The following is an 18,523-nucleotide window of genomic DNA, read 5'->3' on the forward strand; positions in this document are numbered from 1 at the left end:
AAAAAAAAAAAAGCGATTGTTCATACCTGGCTCTTTTGGAAGAGGGCTGGATATTAGCTGCTTCATTCTGCTTCAGTTTGGGAGGTAGTCGTACACCCTGTGATTAAAATATGATTTACTTTAATCAGTCTCCCCAGTAATACAGTAGCTTCCGAGAGCTTTCCACCTACCCCACCGCGTACGAGACACACGCACCCACCACGCCTCGCCAGCCGAGAGACAGGCACACGCGAGCCTTCCAGGGTAAGCCCTGGGCTGGCGCCCTCTTTATTCACCAGACCCAGCAGTTCTTTAAAACGTCTTCACCCCTCTCTCTGTTCACGTTACGGATTTAATCCTCAACCTTGAACTTTTCAGAACACTTTTCACTTAAATATTTTGTCTTGTGTCTCAGTTTGGAATTTGGAAAACATACTCATTGCAACTACATCCCCAAAAAGAGACTCTTCCTGAACTGAGATGTCACCCATGAGGGTTCAGGACGATCAGGTCACAGTGCTCTGGAGGGCGGGGCAAGGTGCTGAAGGCCGCTCCGGTCTCCAGGCGCGGGGCGCCCACGTTCCTGGAACCAGCTGGAGCCCCTGGCCTGTGGACACGCCGAGCCGAAGGGCGGGGGGAAGCCGGTGCCCCGGAGGAACCCCCCAGTCAGCCTTCACCCCTGCCTCACCTCTATGCAGACCTTCGTCCACAAATACACTTTCTCTCTGTTTTACTACTTGAAGCAATGACCTCTCAATCTGAGATGAGAGTGCAGACGGCCCCCCTCACTTGTTGGGTAACAAACAACGGCTGGCCTTCAGGTCCAGAACGGTCCCTCCTGAAGGTGCCCTATCAGAGCTCAGCCAGCGGGCTGGAACCCCACCTGGGACATGTGGGGACGGTCCCATCATGGTGAGGTCCGGGCTCCTGCAGAGTGAACTGTGGGTCCAGGGCTACTGCACTAGCGCCCCAGCTCTTGCCTCCCTGACCCTATGGAAACACGTCGTCTCACTTACTCAGCTCTCCGATTCTTTAAGCAATCGTATAGCTCTTTGAAGCGATAATGTTCCTAACGTGTATAAATATGAACAACTGACAATATCATCAATTAAGAAAAAAAAAGACGCAGGGTATACTAAACAGCTACGACAGGCGAGAAGGTACAGCCCTCATCTGTTATGGTGACAAACTACTAAAAGAATTTTTAATTTACAAATACAAATGTATCCCTCCTGCATGTGTATAATACACAGTAACAGCCAAAGTAAGGTTATTAGCTTGACATACCATCAGCAACTCTGCTGACACTTTCAATGGAACTCTCCAAGCATCTGAAGAGAGAAACGGGTTACTTTTCAGATATACTGTGTAAATAGATAAGCCGTGTTACAAAAGCCTTTTCATGACACATACACACACTACTATATACGAAACAGATAACTAACAAGGACCTACTGCAGAGCACAGGGAACTCTACTCAATACTCTGTAATGACCTACATGGGAAAAGAATCTTAAAAAAAAAGAATAGCTACACATATATGTAGAACTGATTCACTTTGCTGTACACCTGAAACTTACACAACACTGTAAATCAACTATCCTCCAATTGGAAAAAAAAAAGGAAGTGTACCATCAACAACAACAACAAAAACACAAAAAGTCCTTTCAGGAGCAGGTAATTCTGGACACACGGCGGCTTGGCGGACAACCTTTAATAAGGGGAAAATGTGAGGACTGTTACTCAGCGGCTGCAGTGAGGGGCGCGGCTCCCGGGAGAGCCCGCGGGGGCCTAGCTTTGCGTGTGAGGCAGCCCTGAGCGAAGCAGGAGCACGCAGCACGGCAGAGGCTGCCCGGCCCGCGTGTGCTGTCCCCCCGGCCAGTTCTGGGAGCCACACAGTCCGGCTTCTAAGAAACCGACCGCGACGAGGGGGCTGACACCACGGACCACAGCGCGCCGGGCGGCGACCGTGCTGAGCACCGAGGGCGCGTGTCCACTGAGGACCAGGTGACGTCACACCAGCAGGTGCGTCACAGGGAAGCAAGCAGACCACAGCTCGAAATGAAGACGAGCTTTCTAGTGACTGAAGCCGTTCAAACCGGAACTTAACAGGCTCCTTTGAGGGACAGCACGTTAAAGCCGTGTTCGAACTGAACGCCCGTCTTCTGGAGTAGCGTTCAGTTCAGTGACTGCAGTAGCGTCGAGTGCTGCAGTGTGTACAGTCGGGTTAGTGATCCTCCCACGAGTTTTGCGCAGCTCAAGGGGAGGCGGGCCACGGCGCACGGGGCGCCTTGGACAGACCAGAGCCGGCTCGAGACAACATCAGCAGGCTTCTGCGCGTCCCTTCTACCTCTGAGAGTCCATTTAAAACAAACCAAAATACACACCAACAAAAACTCCTGGGCAGAGCGCAGAGGAAGACAGGGTGGCGAGGAAACGGGAAATGAAATCAGAATGACGAGAGGGCCGAAGCCAAGACCGGTGCTTAGTACGCAAGCCGGCGGCAACGTGGAACCGGCCCCGCTTACCCAGAAGGTTTGAAACCAAGTGCGGAGCCGGGGCGAAGGGGTCCTGCAGGCTGAAGGTGGTGTAGCGGCCGTACTGAATCTGCCGCAGGGCCTCCAAGTTCCCCAGAAGGATGTCTCCCAGCCACTGGGCGTTCACGCACGGGATCCTCCACTCTTTGGCTTTCTCATACTTTAAACCAGTTGGTCTTTTTTTTTTTTGGAAGAGAAAACACATTTATTAAAGGTTAGAGTTCTCTGTGTTCAAATTTATATTTATATTCAACAAAGCCAGTCCACATTTTCCCACACTAGAAATGGCAGGGATGTTTCTGTAGAGCCGACCCTGGCTGGTAAGGAAGCATACACATGGATCACGAGATCATCACTAGGCCTACCTTTACCTTACTGCTGTTACCTAGGCTAAATTGCATCTCATTAATTCATCTAATTTCATTCTTCTGCTAGCATTCTCATAAGTATCGTTGCTATCCTGTTAACAGACTTTGGTTTTCACACCCTGATTTCCGTCACAAAACTATGACATATTAAGAAATGCAGAATTGCTGAAACAGCCGCTACAGCGTGCATAAACTGAAGATCAAGGATGGCTTCAGAACCATGCTTACTCTTTACAGATGAGAACCGTGTTGCTGCGGCAGAGATAGCCCGTGTACTTGGCACCTGCCAAGTAAGCCATCAACTTCAGGTCGTCCCTGTCGCGGTCGACAAATCCAGTCACAGAAATAATCTAAGGAAAAAGAGCAAGTAAGGCCAAAATACGATGACAATTTAACCCAGTTAATACAACTCTTTCTTCTACATTTTAGTTGTTTTATAGACACGTGTGTTTCCGTTCCTTCTCTGGCATCACGAGAGGTACCCAGTGACATCATCTCTAAGAATGTCAAAACCAGAACTTTGTTAACGGTGAAAATGTCACACACACAGCCAGCAAGGGGACGGAAAACAAACATACCAAATATGGGAAAACCATTTTTGCGTTACTATGACACCGTTCAGACAATCTTAATGAAGTTATACTATTAAGCATATAAATGTTAGTCAGCTCTTCTCACTGAGCCCAATTTTGAGCTCAGCTGAGTGGGAGAACCCACAAGTGATAACGTCTGTCCAACAGCAGCCACTTCTGGTGTCAGACGCTTGCTTTATTTCAGGAATTTATGAAACGGTGTCAAAAGACTTTGGAGAATCAATGAAACAGCGACTCTGTGCAGGAAGCCACGACTGTTACAGGAGAACAGAAGGAAATAAGACGCCTATCGTGCTCGGCACCGGCCAGTGGGCCGTTTGCAGCCCACGGAGGACACGGGAGCAGACGGGCCCGCCCGGCAGAGGAGGAGGGGTGAGCCTTACGTGCTGGGAGCACGGCCTGCCCCCGGGCGGGAAGGCCACGGGGAAGTGCAGGGCCCGATGGGGCGGCACGAGCCGCTTCTTCTTCAGCACCGCGTTCAGCCAGTGTGCCGTGACACACCTCTTCCTCTCCTTCACCGCCTGCAAACGCAAGAGCACGGGCTGGTCTCGGGGGTTTTCACTGCAGGCTAAACACAGACTGTAAGGCTGGACAGTTAACAGGGCCACCTTTAATGGGAGTCCTATAAATAAAGGAATTTCACGCGCTTAGCACTCAATTTACTGAAGTCATGAACTACAAGGGTGTCGCAGGTTAATTTTAACACACCCCGAAAACATTACTGGCCACCCAAGAACAAGAGCCGACCACAGGGAGAAGAGCTACACGTCTGACAACCCTGGAAATAACTGCAGTCATAGAAGGAGATGACATTTCTGATCATCAAATTTAAAACCGCCCCATGAGAACACAGAGGGCCCTGCACACAAGTCATGAAAGAAGGTAACTGCTCACCTAAAATTAAGCACAAGGCATGCACCTCCCCACAGGCACCACTACCTACTCGGTAACAGGGGTTCCTCAGAGGCCGTGTGTCACACACACTGACACCCGTCTGTCTACAAATAACGTTTTTAAGAAAAGAGAAGAAATGAAGCTTCAGGGGATGAGAGCAGGCGATACTGAGGAGGAAGCTTCTGCTCTGCAGGGGAACAGAAGCTCGGGGGACGGACCGGGTCGGGCCTGCGTACGAATCCCCCAGCAGTTAAGAAATCCTGCTTCCGCCCGCTCTTCGCTCAGTGCGGCCCTGGACTGGGGCGGAAGGCCGTGTACACTCCCCTAGCACCACCTGGGATTTCCCCGTCTCTGTTCCTCACAGACAGAAAGGTCTGGTGGCCACAGAGCTATCTATCTATCCCACCAAAGACCGCTGAGAATTAGTAAGATGCAATTTTCTGTTTTCAGAGGTAGAAAAGAGTCCTTTCCAAACACGATCATCGCTAGAGTCACTCAGGACGCTAACACGGTCCAGAGGAAGGGACAGACTGGGTCCCATCGCAGCTGAGCCCTCACTCACCTGTGCGAACAGCCCACTCACTTGACTCTCACAGAGCAGGTGCGTGCAGCGGCTCGAGAACGTGGGGTCCACGGCACCTCCATGCGCCTGGATTATCTAGACACGCACAAGACCCAGAGTTACAGTCAACTGCCAGTGCCCAGGGGAAGGGAGAATTGTAATTTCAAGTAAGAAGGCTATTAAAAGAATCCATTATACATTTTCATAGTCTAGTTCCCCAAAAGTATAAAAGATACGTTATCGGTTATACCTACGGACTTTTCCACCCTGCACTGTACAATAAAAATGAACTTTAACACCATGTCATCTGAATTTCCAGAGGAAAAGTGGAATGTTCTTTCTAAAACAGGGTTTCTCAACTGGGCACTACAGACGTTTTACACCAGCTGACTCTGAGCTGCGGGGGGCATCCTGAGCATCTCAGGGGGCCGGCAGCACCCCTGACCTCTCCCCCCGAGACGCCAATAACACTCCCCCAGCTGCGACAGTGAAAAATGTTTCAGACATTGCCAATCGTCCCCCGGGGCTAGAATCACTGCTTTTAAGAAACTTTATTCTAAAAGGGGGAAGAAAAAAAAAAAAAAGTCAAAATGAAGTCTGTGAACACCAGAAAATTATTTTTAAAAACAGATTCAGTTTTTTGGGGTGAGGGGACTGTCCTGTACCTCGACTGCAGTGGTTACATAGTTGTGTGGCACTAAGGGGAACTGGTCAAAATTTAAAACGCTGTATACCAAAAGAGCGAGAATTTTATATGTTAAAAAAGACCTGCCCCACGAAACAATTCCATTTCATTTACTTTTTAAAATTTTTTATGAAAAAAAAAGTTTTTTAAACTGGAGTCTAGTTGATTTACAATGTGGTGTTAGTTTCAGGTGCACAGCACAGCGATTCAGTTACACATACACATATACAAATCCTTTTCTTACAATATTCTTTTCCGTTACGGTTTATCACAGGACGTTGAACGCAGCTCCCTGTGCGCCACAGCAGGACCCTGCCGTCTGTCCATTCTCCACGCTCTCGCTTACACCTGCTGACCTCACGCTCCCTCCCACTCCATCCGCCCCCGCAACCCGCTGCCTCTGGGCGACCCCAAGTCTGTTCTGCGTTCATGAGTCTCCTTCTGTTTTGTGGATAGGTTCGTTTGTGTAGCATTTTAGATTCCACATCTAAGTGATATCATATGATGTGTCTTTCTCTGGCTTACTTCACTCGGTATGATCATTTCTAGGTCCATCCATGTTGCTGCAAATGGCATTATTTCATTCCTTCTTACGGCTCAGTAATGTTCCGTTGTAGATATGTACCACGTCTTCCTTATCCATTCATCTGTCGACGGACATTTAGGTTGCTTCCACGTCTTGGCTATTTTGAGTAGTGCTGCTATGAACACAGGGGTGCGTGTGTCTTTTTGAATTCTAGTTTTGTCTAGGTTTATGCCCAGCAGAGGGACTGCTGGATCACACAGTAGCTCTAGTTTTAGTTTTTTGAGGAACCTCCATACTGTTCTCCATAGTGGCTGCACCAACTTACATTCCCACCAACAGTGTAGGAGGGTTCCCTTTACTCCACACCCTCTCCAGCATTTGTTATTTGTATTTGTTATTTTTAGCAATGGCCATTCTGACCTGTGTGAGGTGGTACCTCATGGTAGTTTTGATTTGTATTTCTCTAATAATTCGTGATATTGAGCATCTTTTCGTGTGCCTATTGGCCATCTCTATGTCTACTTTAGAGAAATGTCTATTTTAGGTCCACTACCCATTTTTCGATTGGGTTTTTTGTGGTTGAGTTGTATGAGGCTGTTTGTGTATTTTGGAAATTAAGCCCTTGGCGGTTGCATCATTTGCAAAGATTTTCTCCCAGTCAGTAGGCTGCCTTTTCATTTTGTTTATGGTTTCCTTTGCTGTGCAAAAGCTTGTAAGTTTGATCAGGTCCCACTTGTTTATTTTTGCTTTTATTTCTACTGCCTTGGGAGACTGACCTAAGAAAACATTGGTATGATTTAAATCAGAGAATGTTTTCCCTGTGTTCTCTTCTAGGAGTTTTATGGTGTCATGTCTTATGTTTAAGTCTTTAAGCCATTTTGCGTTTATTTTTGTGCATGGTGTGAGGGAGTGTTCTGACTTCACTGATTTACACACGGCCGTCCGGCTTTCCCAGCACCACTTGCTGAAGGGACTGTCTCTTCTCCATCGTATATTCTTGCCTCCTCTGTTGATGATTAGCTGACTGTAGGCGTGTGGGTTTATTTCCGGGCTCTCTATTGTGCCATTGATCCACTGATCCATATGTCTGTTTCTGTGCCAGTACCACACGCTGTTTTGATTACTGTAGCTTTGTAGTATTGTCCGAAGTCTGGGAGGGTCATGCCTCCTGCTTTGTTCTTTTTCTTCAGGATTGCTTTGGCAATTCTGGGTCTTTTATGGTTCCATATAAAATTTAGGATTATTTTTTCTAGTTGTGGAAAATGTCATGGGTAATTTGATAGGGGTGGCATTAAACCTGTAGATTGCTTTGGGTAGTATGGCCATTTTAACAATATTAATTCTTCCCATCCAAGAGCATGGGATAGCTTTCCATTTCTTTCAGTCATCTTCAATTTCCTTTATTAATGTTTTATAGTTCTCAGCCTGGAAGTCTTTCACCTCCTTGGCCAGGTTTATTCCTAAGTATTTTATTTTAGGGAGTACGATTTTAAAAGGAATTGTTTTTTCTACATTCCCTTTTTGATATTTCATTATTAGTATAAAGAAATGCAACTGATTTCTGTATGTTGTATCCTCTTCCTACCTTGCTGAATTCATTTTTGTGTGGAGTCTTTAGGGTTTTCTGTATGTATCATGTTATATGAATATAATGACAATTTTACCTCTTCCTGATCAATTCGGATACCTTTTTATTTCTTGTCTGATTGCTGTGGTTAGGACTTCCAAAACTATGTTAAATAGAAGAGGTGAGAGGGCATCTTTGTCTTGTTCCAGATTTTAGCAGGAGGGCTTTCAGCTTTTCACTGTTGAGTATTGTATTGGCTGTGGGTTTGTCATAAATAGCTTTTATTATGTTTTGGTCCCTCTATACCCACTTTGGTAAGAGTTTTTATCATGAATGGATGTTGAACTTCGTCAAATGCTTTTTCTGCATCTATTGAGATGATCACGTGGTTTTCGTCTTTTCTTTTGTTCATGTGGTGTATCACACTGATTGATTTGTGTATGCTGAACCATCCTCGTGAACTTGGGCTGAATCCCACTTGGTCGTGGTGTTATCATCTTTTTTATGTTTTGTTGGATTAGGTTTGCTAATACTTTGTTGAGCATTTCTGCATCCATCTATGTTCATCAAAGATACTGGCCTGTAATTTTCTTTTTTGGTAGTGTCTTTGTCTGGCTTTGGTATCAGGGTGATGGTGGCTTCACAGAAGGTCTTTGGGAATGTTCCCTCCTCTTCAGTCTTTTAGAAGAGTCTGAGAAGGATTGGTGTAAGTTCTTCTTTGTATGTTCGGAAGCGCCCTTTCTGTCCCGGCTGATCTCCCTGACAGGGAGGGGCCTCCCAGGGTGCAGGAACCTTTCCTCTTTCACAGCTCCCTCCCAGGGGTGCAGGTCCCATCCTGATTCCTTTCTCTCCTTTTTTTCTTTTTTCTTTTGTCCTACCTGGTTACGTGGAGATTTTCTTGCCCCTTCAGAAGTCCGCGGTCTTCTGCCAGCATTCAGTAGATATTCTGTGAGAATCGTTTCCACATGTAGATGTATTTCTGACGTATTTGTGGAAGGAGGCAAGCTCCACGTTGCACTCCTCTGCCATCTTGATCCACTTCTCTCCATTTACTACTTTTAAAATTTGATTTTTATGTTGATTACAGTGATGCATAAACATAGTTTAATAAGGCCCAGGACAAAACCAGCAGTTTGCTATCCCATTCACTTTCCACTCCCCTAAGGCTGCCATATGCTGCTCTTTAACTCTTTCTTCTGGTAATTATTAATATATTCTAATACATTCTATGCTGTTTCTTTGTCTTTTAGCTTTAGGTGTTATCTACCAACCTCCTACTGTGGAGGCCACCTTCCCCCCAGAAACTAAAACATACACACACACACGCACACACGCACGCGCGCACACACACACACATGCACACACACACACACACGCACACACACGTGCGCCTTCCTAATTTGGCTCTATCACAGTCCCTATTTCAATCAGCCTTTGGGATTTGATACAGTACGCCTCGCCACCTGGTCTATCACGGCACACCAGGACGAAGTTCCTTTCTGGTACCAACTTTTGCTTTCCCTGGTGTTAACAAATGCCTCATTCCCCTCCTTCTCACCTGTCTTTTTCTTAGCTTTCCATGTACCTTTCACTATTTCTTTCCCAGACTCTTCAAAGAAATGCAACGTGCTGGCTCAAAAGCATGTCTCCTGACCCTCCTCCCTCCAGAGGCCAGGGCCGGACTCGGCCTGGAGCGTGGGCCAGGCCAACAGAGCACGGCGGGCGATGGCACGCGGCCTCAGCAAAGCCACGGGGGAGCCGGCGCCACGCTGAGCGGACGCGCTCCCTGGAGAGGCCCGGGGCGGGGGCGTGGGCCCCCCAAGAGCCATGGGGGCGGCATTCTAAGCGGTTCCTGCAGCCCAGCAGAGCCCTCAGATGCAGCCTCCTGGGGGCCAGGGCTCTAGCCACCCGCTAAGCCGCGTCAGGACTTCCAGCCCACACAGGAACCACGGGGTAGGAAGCGTCTGTTGTTTCAAGTCACTGGGTCTCGGGGGAATCGTCACACAGCAACAGAAGACGAACGCAGTGTCACCTCCGCTTAACACGGTCCAGCCCCTCCGATGACCTGTCTTCTCCACCCCGTGCCGTCCCTCCCGGACGCCGCCCCCCGCTCCAGGGTTGGCTGGTCCCTCTCCACCCGCTCTCACGCCTGTCTGGACCGCCCTGCACCCTCACCCTCGGAATCCCTTCCCAGCTCTGGGTCACGCCCCACCCTTGGCCACACCCTCCTCTTGGCTGGCACGGCACGTTTGTAAGAACAGCACATGGCAGGCACAGTTTTTGACTGGGGGAGTCTGAAAATATCTTCATCCCACAGTCCCATCTGACTGACGGACTGGATATGGCATCCCTGGCTGGGAATCACGGGCTGCCTTTGAGAGCCAGACACCCGCCCAGGTCCCGCAGGTAACCTCCTCAGCCCTGAGCCCGGGCGGCCCTCACACGCTGCGCTTCCACGGCGGCCCCAACGGCGCCCTCTTCTCTCCTTTCAATCTGCAGAAACGCCCTTCAGTTGTAAGCGACCTTCTTTCAACTTTCTTGCCTTCATTTCCTCTGTTCCCAAACTTCTAGGATTTAATTTTGGACCTCTCGGACTAACCCTTTAACTGACAAACAAAAACAAAACCCCCCAAAACCAAAAGCAAACCTCTTCTTATCTCTGAATTTTGTTCCACTTTTTTTTTCGGGATAGTTTCTAAGTAGTTTCTAAACCCCCTACACTTCCATAATTAAAAAAAAAAAAAAATGTCCGCCGCTGTAACTCAGACAGGCGTCTCCTCCCCTGCCCCTGGCGACTGCCCTCCTTCGCGTGCTCAGCGCTTCCCAACCAAGCCCCAGCCCAGCCACCTCCCCGGCCTCCCGTGCCCAACATCTCACGGCCACATGCACACCTGCCCACACTCCACACACTCTCAAGACGATGGGGAGCAAACTCCGGTTCCTACAACGTGCCAGGTAAGTCGGGTCTTGGAAGGGACAGCCTGGCCTTGGTCTCCGGCCGTCCATGCCTCCTGGACCCCGACCCTAACCCCGGCCCCCGGAGCGTGCTCTCCCTCTGCCGCGCCCCCGCGGCCGTGCCGACGTCACTCTCTCCACCGGGACCCCTCCCTCCCCTCAACTCTTACTCGGCCTCGGCCTCGAAGACGGGGTCCTCTGCTTAACAAGCACCCGCCCCGGCTGGCGCCTTTCTCCAGGCTCTCCCGCACCCAACGTGCTGTTCACCGCCACCTGAGCGTGCGGCTGTTCCTCCACCCGTCTCACGGTTTCCTCGCTCCTGTTCAGTCACCAGCGTTCCCTAGTTCTGACAGCGTGCCTGGCACGCGGCGGGGGCTTAAACACCAACAATGCTTATAGGGAAGCCCACTGAAGATGCATCTGAAGCACACAAACTCATGTTTTTAAAGAAAATTGGACTCAATTTTGATTTGTGGCACTGCAAGAGAAAGTGTTTACTTTTCCTTTTCTTTAAAGGCCACTGTGCAAACTAATAAATCAATCAACGGACTCAGTTCCACACCTGGGCTAGAAGACTCTGCGGTCCCTTCCAACCACTCGTCTTTGGAGAACAGAGATGACACAGGTACATGTAAGTCCAGGGTCCCGACCCGAGGGCACCAAAACCCGATCTTCTTCCCACACCCCCGGTTACATACAAGTCATCCGTGCCACTCAGAATTTCAGGACTGAAAATAATCTTAAGAAAGTCCAACCTTTTCCCCTTACAGTTAGGAAATCTGAAGCCCAGACAGCGGATCTGCCCAAGGTCCCGGGGGTTGTTAATAAAAATGCCCATAACACCTTCAGATATTATATGTATGTGTATACGTATATGTATACGTATCTGCATCTCAGTAACCTTACCCTTTTCCAGGTGGCCAGCAGCTGTTTGTCAGACATCTGCTCTGGATAATCCGCAACTGCGAACACACATCCCAGTAAGAAGCCTTCTTCTGGAACTAGAATAGAATCATAAAAATTAAAGTCCCAACCCCATGAATGTGTGCACAAAACATAAGCAAGCTCATTTTGCAGAGTTCAATATGAACGTGTGAAGCGAGTCACGCCTGACCATCACGTATCCACCAGTACGGTGAGGACCTCTGGCACGCTGCTGCAAACACAGTTGCTCGCCTGTCTACGTCAGGTGACTGAGAACATGAAACCAACGGCTCCCGCCTGGGCACTGAGCATCCCGAGCTGGTCCCTGCGGCGGCCTGATGTTCTATGGACGCCAGTGTTCACTTCAGGATATGGCGTCCCAAAGTACCAAAGAAATCTAACTGTTCCGTCCTCGTAACTACATCCTCTGTTAGGGAACGAGACCCGCATTCCCCGTTTTCTAGGAGTCATTTTGGCATGAATCCTCACCCTACCTGCAAACACTCTCCAAGCAAGTACGAGACTTTTGGGAGAAAAGAGAGGAAGAAACCACATTACTAACGCTCTACTGCTGGGTCGTGTCCGAAGAGCTGGTGCTGCGGCTGGCACGGCGGGGCCTGGGCTGCCTGCGTCTGCATCTGCTGCTGGTGCAGGCGCTGCAGCTGCTGCAAGTGTGCGAGCTGGTGCTGCAGCGCCTGCTGCTGCGGGGGGAACTGAGGCTGGTGGGCCTGCAGCGGCGGCCGGAACGGGTGCGGCGGCGGCGGCGGGTAAGGCTGCTGCTGGAGCTGCAGGGCCTGCTGGGGCGGCAGGTGCAGGACGGGCGGCGGGGCCGGCGGCGGTGGTGGCGGCGACAGATGCGGCTCCGGGGTCACTTTCGCCTGGCTGAGCAGCGCTGCGTTCGCATGGCCCTGCTGGCCGTGGTTCACCTGCGGCTCTAAGGTCTTTGTCGGAGCTGCGAGGGACTGTAAGATCTGGAAACAGAGATCAGGCGAGGTGGTCAGCAGCAGCTGCTGACGTGTGCTCCCCGCCCTCGTCAGGAGGGCAACGGCACGCCCTACACGCCGTCAGCCAGGCGTTCGCTAACCGGACGGTGCAAACACAGCCGCCGCTGTCTCCTGCGCACTAAGCACCACCAGTCTCAGTGAAGCAAATAAATTCGCATTGTGAGACGTTTTCACCAAAATGTGAAACGAACCTAAGTGAAATGGAATAAGCTGCTGAGTGAAAGCTGACCGACACAGGCTCAAGTGGCTGACGTGCTCTAGAGCAGAGGGAGGGGTGTCCGGCCACACTGACCTCGCCGGCCCCGGGGCGCGGCCTTGTCCCTCCGGGGCCCCCTCCTGCCCGGCCACGAAGGCACCGGCAGCTGGAGAGCCGGACCCAAGCCTCCTTCCCACAGCTGCCGCTTCCCAACGGAGCAAGGGGTCCGGCAGAGGGGGACGCAAAGAGCCCAGCCGAGTGAAGGCACGGGACACAAGCGGCCCTGGAGAGCAGCCGCCGGCCCCTCCCGTCTGCGGTCGCCCTGCTCCGCCACACGGACGAGGGGCGGAAGAGACACCAGCACTAGGCTTGCTCGCATGGTCGACCTTCCCCCAGCCGAGAGCCCCTCAGCACAGCTGGTGCACTCGCCTTCCTCAGAGGTGACGGGAGCTCCGCACGTGGGACAGAACACCTCAAGCTAGAGAACCGCCGCCAGCCAGCCGAGGTTGAGTTCACCCTCCCTCCCAGGGAGGGAGTCGGCCGAGAGCTGAACAAGCTGCAGGGCGGGAGGGGGCAGGACGGGGAAGCAGGAGACACCAGCTCGCTGAGCGTCAGATCGCATGTCATTTTACTACCCTGCGCAGCGCTGGATGTAACAAAAGAAACGTGTCATACGATGAATCTTCCCAACATGCTCAAGTAACAAAAATTGGAAGCGAACTTCCTATGGTCAAGGAAACCAGTAACAAACAGATTTTACCAAAAGTCAATCGATACAATTTATCCCTATTAAAACATCCTTGTCATTTAAATAAAACTCCAGAAATGCAACTTTCACATAAACCAAAAACCTATACAAAAATCTCAAATATGTTTTTGACATGTGTCTTGCACTTAAAACAGACTCCAAAACATAAAGGTTATATAATTTGCAAGAGTAACAGACTTTGGATTTAGTGGTGAAACAAATTAAAATTGAAATAAGTTAAACTCAAGGGTTTGAGTACATCTGTCTTTGAAATCACCCTATAGGTAAGACATCTCTATAAGGAGACTCTTTGGGTACTTCAAAAACTCCTCAAGTTGAGCTCTGAGCAGGGAAAAAAGTTTTCAATACGTTTGTAATTAACAGGATAACTAATTCTTCTCTATGCAAGTATTAAAAAATACCCAGTAAAGTGGAGGGAGAAATGAACCCCACCACATACCCTGCCCAAGTATACAGAACAGCATTTGGGATGAACATTTCCATAAAAAAGCAGGCAGGAGTGGGGAGGGGACCCTGCTTGGATATCTGTAGATGGGCCACGAGCCCACACAAAGGACACTGGTCTGGCACAGGGGTAATGGGGTCAGGGGTGGGAGGGAGTTATCAAGTTATCATCACTTTACAGCCTGTGGCACCATTAAAATTTAAACTTTTGTACATATATTACTTTTTCACCGCAGAAGTAAACAGCCTGCCTGTCTGCCATCATTAACAGGGCTGACCTGACTGCTGCCCGGGGCGTGCTGCTGCCCCCCAGCTCAGGGGAGCTCGTGATGGCGTCAGGTGGGCCGGCAGGAACGCCCGGGGCCAGGACTCAGCTGGAGGCCCCTTCCGTGGCGACCATGATCTGAAGGGGCTGGGGGAGGCCAGGACGCGACAGGGGGGCAACTCAGAGCAGACAGAGATGCTGACAAGAGCCCAGCCGGGCTGAAAGGTGGACAACGGCCTGGAAAGCCGTGCATGCACCTGGCCAGCCCGGCTGGGGAGCGGGCACCCCGGCAGGCCAGAGGGTGTGAGGTGCCCCTTAGCACACCTTGCACACTCATGAGATGGCTTGTTCAGCCCTCTGATCTGCCTCTGGCTGAGAACCTACGTTAGTCCTGAAGAATCGAAGAAAAAAGATTCTTCCCTGCTTGAGCACGTAATTCGCCACGCTGCAAACGACAGTTTTTAGTTTTAGTTTTTAGTGAACGTCGAGTCTGAATTCTTCCCTCCTGGCTGTCACAGTCATTATTTAAAGTGCTTAATACCGAGAGCCACAACGTTTTACATAAAACAGCATGACACACACCACACGGCTCCTAACCTCCAGAAATTTGCAATTTAAACAGGAGTTTGATGGTTGCTATGTTTCCTCAACCCCCGATCTAATTTTAAACCAAATTTTTTATTTCTAACATTTCCAAGATTCATTTTCTTCACATCTAGCAGCAAAATGTCCTAGTGTTCCGACACTGCTGAAGAACCCTCAGAAGATCTCTTCGTAAGGGTTCTCGTTAGTGATCAAAACCATTCCCTCGCTAGAACTGGTCCCGCGTCTGCACGCGGCTGAGTAGATCAGGTCCGTCTCCTGCGGAGGTCTGGCCTGCGGGACGACGCAAAGGCAGAGATACGCCCAGCCCCCCGGTGTAGTCAGCATTTCCATTTCCAATGAGATGAGTTTACCTCTACATCCAAATGGAGGGAACTTGGGATTTAAGTCAACATCCACTGTATCTGAAAAATGCGGAATCCAGTAGAGATGCCCAGTCACTGATCCGCGGTGCTTTCTGCCCGCCAGTGAACAGAGAGCACCGCACATCCGTCCTGTTCCCACTCCTAGTTCCTCAGCTGAGGAGGGGGAAAGAGGCTTTGCACACCGGCTCCAGCATCCTCCCAGCGCCCACGTGGGTCTCCGCCTGCCAGCAGGGCAAGCCCCCTGGACGGCCCAGGTCGCCTCTCCAGACCGGCTGGCCCTCCAGCCTCCCCCGCCCCCAATTTCTGATCTCCTCTCCGCTCTCTGCCTCTGGCCTGGCATCCACATCCCGCCCTCCCCGCGTGCTCTGGCTTCCGACCACCTCCTCGCTCCCCGCGAGGCCTCTGCGGAGCTGGGTGCTGACACGCGGGCCCAGGCGCCCACAGGTGTGCCCACTCTTTCCTGGGCTCCACCTTCTGCCCGAGCCTTGGTGACGCCATCGGGCGAGGCCTGGCCCTGCCATTCTCTGACCACCTCATCTCAGGGACCTCCTCCTCCTTCCCTCAGCCACTCGCTGCCAATCACCCTTCAGACTCAAACTCACCTCCAGGCCCCGCGGGTTAACACAAAGCGTGACGGGACGGAGCTCGGGAAGGCTGAGCGTGGGAAGTGAGCACACGGGCGGGGCCCCCTTCCACGGGGCACAGCTGCTGCTCAGCCCTGGGGGACGGGCACCGTCCACACTGCAGACGCCAGCTCCGTTCTGCGACACCCTCCACTTCTCAAGGCAGCCCAGAAACCCCATCGTCACGGACAATCTCACGATTTGGGCAAACAAATCAAATTTAAATTATCTGGGCCAAACTAAACGTGTTGAGCGGAACGCGGCCCGTCAGTGACTGGTGCGTGACCTCGCTCTCCGCCTTCATCAGCAAAGCCACCGCACCCCCAAAACTGCTTTCCCTTCCGGGCTGCCAGGTACCCGTCACCGCGGGGCTGCTCTCCACGACCCCCTCCCTGCCTGGGCCAGACCCCACTGGGCTCACACTCGCTGACGGCCCAAGCCGGGGTCGCCAACTTACACTGGCTCCTAGCCGGCTGCGGTAACACGTCTTCCCAGAATCTCGCGTCGACTGTCGGAACCTTGCCCCCGAAGTCCCTGAGCCCCGTCTCTCCCCACGCACTCTGCCCGCCTTTCTCTGGATGCCACCCCTCCGGCGTCGCGAGGACCAGGCGCTATCAGCTGGTCACTGCTGAACCCGAGGAAGGGAGGGGAGGAAGAGCACTTTTCATGCATCTTCAACCAATAAAGACTCTTTAAAACCACCCCTACCATCAGACTCGACTGTGGTGCTGCGACTCGTAATAAGAAGCAGCTACTTGCCCACCCCGACGAGATCCCCCAGTGGCTCCTTACATGGAAGACAAGACCCTACGTGTCAATCTCCACCCACTCACCGAAGTTCAAGTCTCACTGACTTTCCTCCCTTAGAACAGGGGTCCCCAACGCCCCGTTAGGAACCGGGCCGCGCAGCAGAAGGCTTCATCTGCCGCTGCCCATCGCCTGCACCATCCCCCCCTACCCCCGTCCGCGGAAAAACTGTCTTCCACGAAACCGGTCCCTGGTGCCAGGAGGGTTGGGGACCGCTGCCTTGGAACACAGCAAGGTCACGCCTACTCCGGGGTCTCCACAGCTGCTGCCCCTTCACCCGCAACTCTGCCCTCCGTTCTGCCCAGGGCCGCCTGGAGTTGAGTCTCCACTTAATTTAAGGAGCCTCCTCCCCCAGTGGCCCTTATAATACACGACCCCTTATTACTGCCTTCCAAACACCTATGCTGACTGTTGGTCTGCTCCCCCTAAAAGGAGGGCAGGGGCTCGTCTGTCTCATTCACCATCTTGCCTCCAGGGCCCACAAATATGCAGACGGGGGCCAAAACACCACCCCGACCACCTTCTCTCCGTCTTCAAGTGGAAAACGTTTAGGAAAATTTCAAGGTCCATCCTGTACCAACAAGCTCCAATCACAAAACTGTAAATTAAAACTAAGGCTTCGTCAACGAATGAATTAATTTATGTTATGCTATTTGTCTACTGTGAAGTTCGGTATAAGCAAACAAGCAACAGCTGGCGGACTGCAGGCTTCTCTTCGCTGCCACTGCTAATGAAACTGAGCAAGAGTGGAAGCCGCTGTCCGGGGACAGCGCCCGCCACTGGCATCCTGGTGCCAACTCAGCAGAGTCAGGTCTCCAACTACGTGCCCGCCGTCACCCTCTCGTACACGGCATTTATGACACTGAAATACGTATATGTGTACGTATACACAGATAAAGACTGTAGGACACGCTCTCAGGCAAATAAATACTGCTTGTAAGTTACTTGTCCTGAAGAAGCAGAAGACAATAAAATAAATATTTTAAAAGGCTGTAAAATCCAGTATTTAAATCTTTGTTTTTTAAAGAGTGACTTACGTGTGCTACGTTGGCCGGCCGGTTGATCTGCTGAATGTCAGCATTATTAGTGATGTTTCGCAACGTCCGCACAGCTGGACTCCAAGCGGCTATCATCTCTGACCTTTCGGAACTCTGGAGGTTTTGTCCTGAAGCCATTAAATTACCGCGGACCTCGGGGGGCAGGATGTTCCCTGGGACCGGCGGCACGTTGGCACACAAGTTAATTAACCCGGGCTCCTGGCCAGGAGGCAGCCTGCGCTTCGCCGCCGCTAACTGCGGGACCTCCGCGGGGGTCCAGTTTAAATTTCTCTCTTGTTTTTCAGGGGACGAATCTGAAGAATCGTCAAACATCAATTCCCCTTTAGATTTTTCAGTGTTCGATTTGGGTGAAAACTGCTGGTCCCCCGAGGGGGAGCCTTCCTGAGAACTGGCGGGGCTCGACTTCTCGTCTGTGCTGCCCTCATTTTGGGAATCTTGTTCCTCGTTTTCCACCCCCTCCTCGTCCTCGTCCTCCTCCTCTTCCTCTTCATAAACGATGAGACGAGGGTGGTAAAGTGCTTCGTCCTTCTTCGTCTTCTCAGATATGCAATCCAGGACCCAGTCGGGCGTCACGATTTTAATACTTGCTCTCTTTAAAGCACATTCATATTTCTCCTGCGGGTGAAGCACAAAGACACACAAACAAAACTGCAAGTTTTATCAGACTTCCTAGAAGTACGCACTCGAAGCAAGAACTTTAGGAGAGGGATACAGCTCCTGTTGTTGCCACTTTACCCAGGAGAAGCTCACACCCCTTTTAGACAGAGAACACGAGACACAACGAACCGTCTATCAACGG

At 51.1% G+C, this 18,523-nt stretch overlaps 1 protein-coding gene across 4 annotated transcripts in view; it reads right to left on the bottom strand.

The window, feature by feature from the left end:
• PAXIP1 (PAX interacting protein 1) overlaps positions 1-18,523 on the bottom strand; it is a 47,958-nt gene that overhangs the window by 10,338 nt on the left and 19,097 nt on the right. For all 4 annotated transcript variants that reach the window (XM_061198977.1, XM_061198979.1, XM_061198980.1 and 1 more), the window contains 9 exons: positions 17,704-18,339; positions 12,153-12,561; positions 11,573-11,667; positions 4,934-5,029; positions 3,861-3,998; positions 3,113-3,234; positions 2,508-2,692; positions 1,267-1,310; positions 27-97 (listed from right to left, as the gene is read on the bottom strand). In XM_061198977.1, the coding sequence (XP_061054960.1) occupies positions 27-97; positions 1,267-1,310; positions 2,508-2,692; positions 3,113-3,234; positions 3,861-3,998; positions 4,934-5,029; positions 11,573-11,667; positions 12,153-12,561; positions 17,704-18,339 (1,796 nt within the window). The remainder of the gene's footprint in view (positions 1-26; positions 98-1,266; positions 1,311-2,507; positions 2,693-3,112; positions 3,235-3,860; positions 3,999-4,933; positions 5,030-11,572; positions 11,668-12,152; positions 12,562-17,703; positions 18,340-18,523) is intronic.

This window comes from Eubalaena glacialis, chromosome 8 (assembly GCF_028564815.1).
Source record: "Eubalaena glacialis isolate mEubGla1 chromosome 8, mEubGla1.1.hap2.+ XY, whole genome shotgun sequence".
In the NCBI taxonomy this organism is placed as follows: domain Eukaryota; kingdom Metazoa; phylum Chordata; class Mammalia; order Artiodactyla; family Balaenidae; genus Eubalaena; species Eubalaena glacialis.